General features: G+C 48.4%; 1 protein-coding gene across 3 annotated transcripts in view; it reads left to right on the plus strand.

Annotated features, from left to right (window-relative positions):
• The window catches only part of nhsl1a (NHS-like 1a), an 18109-nt gene extending 9557 nt beyond the window's left edge, over nucleotides 1-8552 (plus strand). For 2 of the 3 annotated variants that reach the window (XM_084714025.1, XM_084714026.1), the window contains 4 exons: nucleotides 381-943; nucleotides 1023-5139; nucleotides 6267-6354; nucleotides 7788-8552. In XM_084714025.1, coding sequence (XP_084570151.1) covers nucleotides 381-943; nucleotides 1023-5139; nucleotides 6267-6354; nucleotides 7788-8490 — 5471 coding nt within the window. In that variant the 3' untranslated portion in view covers nucleotides 8491-8552. Of the gene's footprint in view, nucleotides 1-380; nucleotides 944-1022; nucleotides 5140-6266; nucleotides 6355-6447; nucleotides 6504-7787 lie in introns of all 3 variants that reach the window. The other variant, XM_084714027.1, reaches the window with a different exon arrangement.
• Nucleotides 8553-9240: the final 688 nt, after the last annotated feature.

Here is a 9240-nt window from a genome sequence, read left to right on the forward strand (position 1 = left end):
AGATGGATCTGCGACAGCAAATGAAAACATGAACTCTGCGGTCTCCAGTGAGACTCTGACTTCAACACAGGACTCAACTCAGATTTAGATCTAACGTCACATCTTAATTCAGACTTGGGATTTAACTCTGACTTGAAACTCAACTTGAAGTTAGGACTTGGAATAGAGCTTTAACTCAGACCCTGAACTCAAACTGGAATTGACTCTGACTTGAAACCAACACAGGACTCAACACAGATTTGGAGCTTAAGTCAAACTTCAGACTTCAGACTTAGGATTTAATTTGGGATTTGAGCCTTGGAGTTTTTTGTGATTTTTGCATCCAAAGACATTTCTTGATCTCTTGTTCTGCTTCTTGTTCTTACATGTCCACATATCAGGAGAGAGTTTTGATCGTCAGGCCAGTTTCCGAAGAGTAGCATCCAACACGGACTCATTATCCCGGAAACCCCGTAACCTGAGTCGCCGCAAGACAGTCACTGGGATACCTGATGGTGTCCACCAAAAGCTGGGTACAAGCTCCATCCATGCACCCATCAATCAATCACTTTATCACTCAGTATATCGTCACTTCATTCAGACTTCTGTCTCTCCAGACTCGCCCTCGGCCTCTCCGGTTCTTCCTGGTCAGTTCTCCACTGTGGGTCGACCTGCCTCCTGTGCCTCCACCCACCAACAGAGGAATATGGGGGAAGAGGTGAAAGAAAAGGGACAAGTCAAAGAGGAGGGGCAACCATCAGCAAGGAGAATCCGAGCCCCAAGAGGAGAGGGGATTTCCAGCTTAATGGCCTCCCTTACCTCCTCCTCACCCATCAGCTCCTGTCACTCCACCTCAGAGGTCCACAGCCTCCCCCGTCCTGCAACCAACTCCTCTCTGAACTCGGAGGCCAGCTGTAACAGCGCCTCCTACAGGACACTCAGTGCCTCCTCATCTTGTTGCCAGGTCAGTTGAGGATTAATCATTGTCATAAGGAACTTTGTCGTTAAAACAGAATAAAAACCTCTCTTTTTTTCTTTTCCAGTCACAGGAGGGTTTCCCTAGTGACCTCCAGCCTCTGCTGCCCTTTGACCCCACTGCCAGAGTCATCCCCCAGCCTCCTTCCTCTTCTTCCCCTTGTTTTCCTTCCTCCTCTGTCACCTCCTCCCTCCCAGGTACCCCCAGCCATGCCCTACAATCAGAATGGTCTTACCGCAGCGATCAGCCCCATCACAGTTCCCCTTCCTCCTCCCACTACCTCTCCTCTTCCTCCATCGCAGACTCAGAGTCTCAGTTCAGCTACAAGGCTGTGGATGAGCAGACCGCTGCCCAGACGTGGAGCTACCAGCCCCTCTCCCCCAGCTCCAGTGTACACAGCAGTCAGACTGGGGCTGACTGGAACGGCATCACACAGGAAATGAGATGTGTTTCTGGGGAAGATTGGAACTGTGAGCCCCTGCTGTCCTCTGGTCGCTCTTCCCCCTCTCACACCGACACCAACTCTTTGTGTTCAGAAAAAACAACTTCCTCTCCCTCACTAAACCGGGACAAACGGAAACACAGCACCTCCGCTCTGTCCTACTCTCGCACCGTCACCCACAGCATCAGCCTCCGCAAGTCCAAACGCCCACCTCCTCCACCGCTGCGCTCGGACTCTCTGAGGCGCCGTCCAGGTCGTAGCAAATCCTCCCGCTCTTCCTCCAGCCCCCGTCTGGAGCGGAGCCCCCGTCTGGAGCAGAACACCACCCAGCGGACGCCCACATCATCCCCTCAGACCTTCCATGACCCCTGGGTGCCCAGGAGCAACACCAGGAGGCGCCAGAGTGGCTTCAGCTGCGGGACTGTCACAACCTTTGAACCTTTGACTCCGTACTGCCAGTCGGCCACCTCCACTCCTTCTGAGCACCTCCCACCAAGCCCTGGCCACTCCCACAGTCATGTCTTCATCCCTGCATCTCCAGGCTCAGAGGAGGAGGCACTGAGGTTTACTCTCAACCAACCAGCTGCCTCTTCCTCTTCCTCATCCTCCTCCTCCTCCTCCGTGGCGGGGTTGCAGCGCCTCGCTTCACCCTCCAGTGGCTACTCCAGCCAGTCCAACACCCCCACTCCTGGTACTCCTGTGTCTTCCCCGCTCACCCCCTCCTCCCCTCTCACAGCTAGCCCAGGGGCCTTCTCCCTCCCCCCAACCTCCCCCCTCTCCTCTTTGCACTCATCTTCCTCCCCCTTGTCTGCCGCCGTCTCCTCCCTGCCCAGGACCAGGTCTCAAGGCGAAGGGAGGCCAAAGCCCCCAGTGCCAGAGAGGAAGTCATCACTGTTTTCCTCCCTCTCCTCCTCTTTTTCCTCCACCTCCTCCCTCTCCTCCTGTACCTCCTCAGACTCCTCTGCCAAGCATCCTCTTCTCCCTCCTCCACCTCCTCCTCCTCCTCTACCAGAATGCACCTCTCCTTCGCCTCCTATCTTCCACTCCCCCATTCACGAGTCTCCTCCTCCTGCTCCTCCTCTTCTCACCAAACTCTCTGCTCCACCTTCATCTCTACCTCCTCCCCCACCTCCTCCACCTCCACCACCTCTATCACCTCTCCCACCTTCTTCCCTTCCCACTGCTCCTCCTCTTCCTCCTTCCACTCGACCTCCTCCTCCTCCTTACTCCTATGCCATCAGACACACCTCGCATCATGCTCTGGTGTCCACTATGTCAACAGCAACAGATTTCCCTCCTCCCCCAACCTCCCCACCTCTTCCTTCAGAACTCCCGGAATCACCAGTTGCTGACCTTCCTCCTCCTCCACCACCACCTCCTCCCCTGCCTCCTCTTACCTTACCGGGCCTTGGCAAGTCTCCAAATTGCTGTGTTAAAGTGGCCACGCCCCCCTTCCCCCTGGTCACTGCCCGGGCTCTGCAGGGTGTTAAGCTTCGCTCCATCAAGAACCATGAAAGCCTGCTCAATAGCAGCATGCTAGTAGATGTAGCATCTACTGTCCATGATCTACCAAACAAAGAAGCTCATCCAGACACTGATCTGTTGGCTAAAGCTAATGCTGATGACGAGACCAACAATGATGTTAAGCTAGATGGATCACAAAATGCTGCATGTGATCTAGGTAGTAATGAAGTGAACATAACTAATACTTTAATGGGTAATGCTAGCCCTCAGAGGTCAGCTAATGCTGATGCAAAGCAACCTGGACAAATAAAAAGTGGTGTGAGGACACCCAACAATGAGTCTTTTTATGATAATCCGCATAGCCCACAAGGTGCTGTTGCTAGCCCAGCTAAACAGAGGCACTCTGGGTGCAAGCTGACAAATGATGAAATTCCTCAAGACATTAAGAACCATGAACAAGAGAAGGAAGATTCAGACATGTATGCTACACTGGCAAACAGTCCACTCTCCAGTTCTGATAGTCCCTGGGTCAGAATTTCTGACAGTACTGGCAACAACCACATCAACACAACTACCCAGTATCCTTCTTTGCAACAGGTCACAATGTTAGCAAATGCTGGGCTAACTGAGCCAGCAGAGAAATTAGAGAGCACTGATGATGTTTGGCACACTGATTCCTCATACTGGACCCCCTCTGGAACAAAACAAGAGACTCGTAGAGAAAACGGAACAGTACTGTCAGAGAGCAGAGCTGAAGAAGAGATGAATGATCCAGAAATGTGGACTCACAGTGCAGCTGATGGAAATTTAAAACAGAACAATAATGTCTGTGATCCAATCAGCCCAAGAAAGCTCCGCTCCCCAGAGAAGCCTCGCCTGCCAAAGAAGCCTGATCTTTGCATTCTGGGTCTCATGATGTCCCCTGAGGCCAAACAAAGACCAGGTCGATTCAGGAGCAATGGACAAATCACAGCGCCTTCTTCTGGGCTCAACAGCCAATCACAGCTTCCCTTCCACACACATTTGACCCCTTGTACACCTTCTCCAAATCACTTGACTTGCACCACCATAATCCCAGACAAATCAACCTTGATGAGCGCTGCTTCTTCTTCTGTACCTGCTGACATCACCACACACTCACCTGTCAGCTCACCTAAGAGGCAGAAGCCACCGATTTTGCACAAGAAGCCAGATCTCTCGTTGACCTCAACCAAAGCAACCAAACCACTCGTTGCATCAAGAAGTCCAGGTGAGGCGTCCAAAGTCACCTCTGGTACTCCACTGACCCAGAGCACCACAGGGACCAGGAACACTTCTGGAATCATGGACACCACAAGGGCTGAAACCACTTTAAACAGGACTGTGGGTATCTTGGAGAACTGTGGTATCTCAGGAACTTGGGACACCACCAGTAGCACCTTAGGGACTGTGGGCATCTGTGGGAACTGTGGCCCCTCAGAGACCTGGAGTATCAAAGACACAAAGAGTACTTTGGAGAACTGTGGCACCTCAGGCCCCTGGGACACCAGTAGCACCTTGGGGACTGTGGGCATCTATCCCTCAGCGACCTGGAGTATCATAGGGGCTCCAAACACTATTAACGAGACCATGAGTGCTCTGGAGAACTGTTGTACCTCAGGAACTTGGGGAATCTTGGAGACCTGTAGCACCTTAGGGAACTCAGGCCACCATGCAGGTACTTCCACCCAACGTGGAGCAACAGACCCCTGTTGTGATGGGACCGTCAGGACAAGACTTTTTGAGGATGATGACAAATCATTTCATAAGAGGATGATGAGGTCATCACTGGCTGGTGATGAAGAAGATGTGAAACTTGGAGCGAGAGGGATACAGACGATGATGATGCCATCCACCTCAAGGAAAAAGGACAAAACGAGGAAGAGGAGGAAGAGGAGGCCAGGCAGACAACTGCTGATGATGTCATCAGCAATGGAGCCCTCGCCCTCTTCTTCATCCTCATCATCCTCATCATCTTCATCATCTTCATCCTCATCTGGAGATGAACGAGATGTGGTGAGAGAGAGGGCAATGAAAAGGAGTGAGAAGGTGAGGGTGACAAAAGTTTGCGATCAAGACACCAGTGACTCTGAAAGCTCCTGCGCTCTGATTGGTCAGAGCAAGTACTCTCTCAGCAGTGCGCTGTCCACTGACAGCCTGCGGGGGGAGCTGTCACTTCCAGACCTGCTGATACAGGAACCAGAGGAGGAGGAACAGGAGAGGAACCGGGAGGGAACAGAGGCCGGACCACCTCCAGATAGTAAGTGGGTTTTACTGGAGACACTTGAGGTTGGTCGTGTCGGGAAGGGAATTAGTGAAACTCTCGCTAGATTCGTGTGCGTTGATCCGGTTAAACACGCAGCAGAGTCGGTGCCACAGGCACAAGAGAACCAGGAAGATCAATAAAAATACTTCAGATTTTCATTGATTGGTTAGAACCTTCCTAGTTAAAAAGCAAAAAGGGTTAAAAAGAGAGACTGGTAATGACAACTCACCTGGTAAAAGGGAGGGAACAGTCATTAATTAAAGTGTTGGGTTCCCCATGGTTCTCCCACAGGTTGATCCGTTAATCAAACTGAGTAAAAATGGCAACCTGGACAAATAAAAAGAAAGATTGTAGAAAGATGAATAAGTTTAAGAGATAAATAATAAATATATGTTGCATAAATATGCATATAAAGTCTTGTCCAAAACAGTGAAATATAAGTGCTAAAATAATAAAAGAAATTAAGATAATAATAATAAATTATTAGTAAGGAAGTTTCAATAAGTGCATAATTATGAGTAAAATAGAGCACTGCACTGTAAAAACATAAAGGAGTGAAATAGAAAAATAAACTAAAGTCTTAAAACATTCACCCAGAACATTTTCATTAAAGTAGGCCTGATAATATTAAATTTAAAAATCATCTTAAATAAATAGTTGCAGTGTTCTCAGTGTTCTCAGTGTTCTCAGTGTTCTCAGTGTTCTTACTGTCTTTGTCTTTTGTCTTTACAAGGATTGATTTATTGGGAATTGTGTAATTTGTATAAAAGTCTGACAATAAGGAATCAATGTGTAAGAAATCACATCATCACATTTCTTTAGATTTTTCTTCCAAATTCTTAATTGATATCTTTATAATGAAATATTAAGCTGATCTCCTGACAGTTTCATAATCCTGGAGACTCAAACTTCACATTTCTGACCCTGTTCGCTAAAACAGATCCAGTTTGCTGCTTGGAGCTAAATTAGAAGTTATCGCTACAAGGAACAATCTGTGTTCTGGTTCAGTCAGAAAGCTGCTGAATAAGAACTCAGCGTTCTCCTAAAAATCACAGGAGGTCTTTATTCTAGTTCCTGTGTGACTGAAAGTAAAAATACTCTGAATTTTCTCTTTGTTCCAGCCGATGTGTTCGTCAGTGTTTCTGCAGATCAGATGCTCGTCTCTGCTCGACCACGGACCACAGAGGATCTGTTCGCTCTCATCCACAGGTGGGAACACACAAACACACACAAACACTGTTACTATAACAACCAGTCGACCACGTTCTCATGTGTCCCCCTCCTTCTGCCTCTGTGGAGCAGTGCAGTCTGGGAAGGCACAGCATGAATCCCCCCTGGTGGGCGGGGTGTGGCTGCAGGTAAAGTCTGTGATTGGTCACTGAATGTGTGGTAGACATTAGTTCACTCTTAGTAGGTTCTACTGTTAGTTTTCCTCCTTCGTATGTAGGAACTGTTCCCCTCCCTCCTTTTTTGTACCACAAATAGAACCTTTATTTGTTTCCTGTCCTCTAATTGGAAGCTTCTTGTCTCCGTGGCAACGGATCAATCCAGCAGTTCTGTTGGAACAGATACAAATATACTTTTTAGAAATAGGGTTCCAAAAAAGGTTCTACCCAGAATGATTTGCTGCTGAAGAAATGGTTTGTCAGTGGTTTCTTGTAAGACTCAGGATGCCATTAGAACCCTCTTCATCCAAAGAACCTCTTTGAAAGAAAGAGTTCTTTAAGGATTTCAACTGTCCTTAGAGAACTCTTTCATCAAGTGTATCATAGTGTATAAGGGTCCTCGGTAGAACCCTCTGAGACTGTCCTAGATAAAGCCCTTTGAATATCCAAGGGTTCCCAGTAGAATCCCCTGAATGAGTTCTAGATAAAACCCTTGGGATATAAAAGTCTTATCAGTAGAACCTCCTGGTTGGTTTCTTGTTAGCACCCAGAAGGTGGAAAGGTTCTCAATTGAACTCCAGGAGAGGGTTCTGGGTGAAACCCTTCACAGCTGGTTTTAGATATAAACTTGTATGTTGGATTCTGGGTAAAACTCTCTGAAATGGTTCCAAGTGGAACCTTCGTAAAGTGTTCTCCTATAGGAACAAGCCAAATAACCCTACATGGTTCTGGTTAGCTAACAAGAACTTTTTGTATTCCAGGAGTTTTATCTAGAACACATCCTGGGGGTTCTACCAAGAACATGTTTATATTATAGTACAAAGAACCCTTGATGAAAGAGTTCTTTAATGGTTTCAACAATCTTTTAAGAACTCTTTCTTCCAAAAAGAGTTCTTTGGGTGAAATAGAACCTTCAATCTTACAAAGAACCCGTGACAAACCCTTTATTCAGAAAAGGGTTCTTTAGAAGCAAATGGTTCTGGGTAGAACCTCAGCCTTTCTGGAAGGACCCTTTTGGAACCTTTATTTCTAAGAATGTGGGTTTTAGACTCTGGAGTCGTCACCATCAGCTCCTGTGACGTCGACTCACCCAAAATATAACGCAGCCGTGCCCGGAACGTAACGCGGCTGTACCTGGAACGTAACGAGGTCGTGCCTGGGATGTAACGCCGCCACGCCCAGAGCATGATGGACCAAGCAGTTAGATGTTCTTGTGACGGAACGAGAACGTGACTTGTCTTCTTCTGCTTATTTCAGGTCTAAGAGGAAGATGTTAGGAAGAAGAGATGCAGAATATGACAGACATCATGCCTCATCTTCTTCCTCCTCCTCCTCGCCTTCGGTCACGCCCACCGATCCCCCGCCCAGCCTGACGCAACCTGCAGCCTTCAAAAGTCAAAGATCGGCGAGGAGTGACAGTTTTAAGGCGCTCTTGCTGAGGAAGGGCAGTCGGTCTGATGCGTCTTCTCGAATCTCAGCGGTTGAGCGGCTTCGCATCATCACTGCTCCTGCGGCTGCTCCTGACCTCCAGAGTGTGCCGCCGCCGCCACCACCGCTGCCGCTGCCATCAAACCAACACCAAGTCAAACCCACCTTGGACACATGTGATATCAATGCCCACCTGACCCTGGACGTGCCGGTGGCGCCCACGTCTCCCTGCAGCCAGGACGTCTCCACCATGTTTGGATGGAGGCGCAGGGACCACCTCCTCCTCACCTCCTCTTCCTCTCCCTTCTTCTTCCTCTCCTCCCCTTCGCTGCGGCCTCGATCCCTCACTCCCCCCTGCTCCTCCAGCCGACGCTTCGCCGCTCGCTGCCGCCTCTACGCCGCCCCCATGACCGCCATCTTTGAAGTGGAAAGTGAGGACGAGGAAGAAGAAGAGGAGGAAGACGATGAGGTTTTTCTTGAGTCTCCAGGAGTCGCAGGAGAACTGAGCCACAGATTGGTTGAGATCTCCTGATGGACAGGAAGTGGATTCCTCTTCAAATCAAAAGTCTCCTCCAGATCCGATCAGGATGGAAAGCGGACCGCCGCAGCAAACAGACCTGTATCGGACTGGATTTGACCGAACTGGATCAGACTGGATTTGATTGGACTGGACTGGATCAGACCGGATCGGACTGCCTTGCTGCCTGACATGTTGAATGTACTGAAGCACAGTGAGCAACTCTCTGATAAAGGACTTTGTCTTCAGTAGCAACACTGATGTGTCAGGAAACTTCAGACACCTGGACAGGAAGTGTGAAATTATTCCTCAAGCTTTTCTCACAGTTTCAAGAAAACAAACTTGTGATGAAACAAAAATGTTCTTGTGATCCTGAAAAAGACCTCGACCCCGACGACTCCAGTTAATGAACTTCACTTTAAATGATCTTTGCTTGATTTAGTTTTGTCTTTATGGCATGAACATTACGTCGTAACTTGAAACAAAAAAAAAAGCTTTGAATGGTTGAAATCTAACTTAAAAACCGTCCGATTGGACGACAACGCAAAGGAATGACAATGCAATGCAAATGTACACCTGCAAAAGTTTCAAGATAACGGTTCCTTTCAACATTTCCATCATATGAGCAGTAGATTTCATCGTTTACAAGGTTTCAAACCTGGAAAACAAAGTGACGCCTCGGGGGAACAGTGACACACTCGTTACACGAGTCTTTTCAAGTTTCCGTTAGTTTCAGTCTTGCAAAAGCTTTTTATGATATAAATA

This window comes from Lutjanus erythropterus, chromosome 24 (genome assembly GCF_056507025.1).
Source record: "Lutjanus erythropterus isolate fLutEry1 chromosome 24, fLutEry1.hap2, whole genome shotgun sequence".
Taxonomy (NCBI): Eukaryota; Metazoa; Chordata; class Actinopteri; order Lutjaniformes; family Lutjanidae; genus Lutjanus; species Lutjanus erythropterus.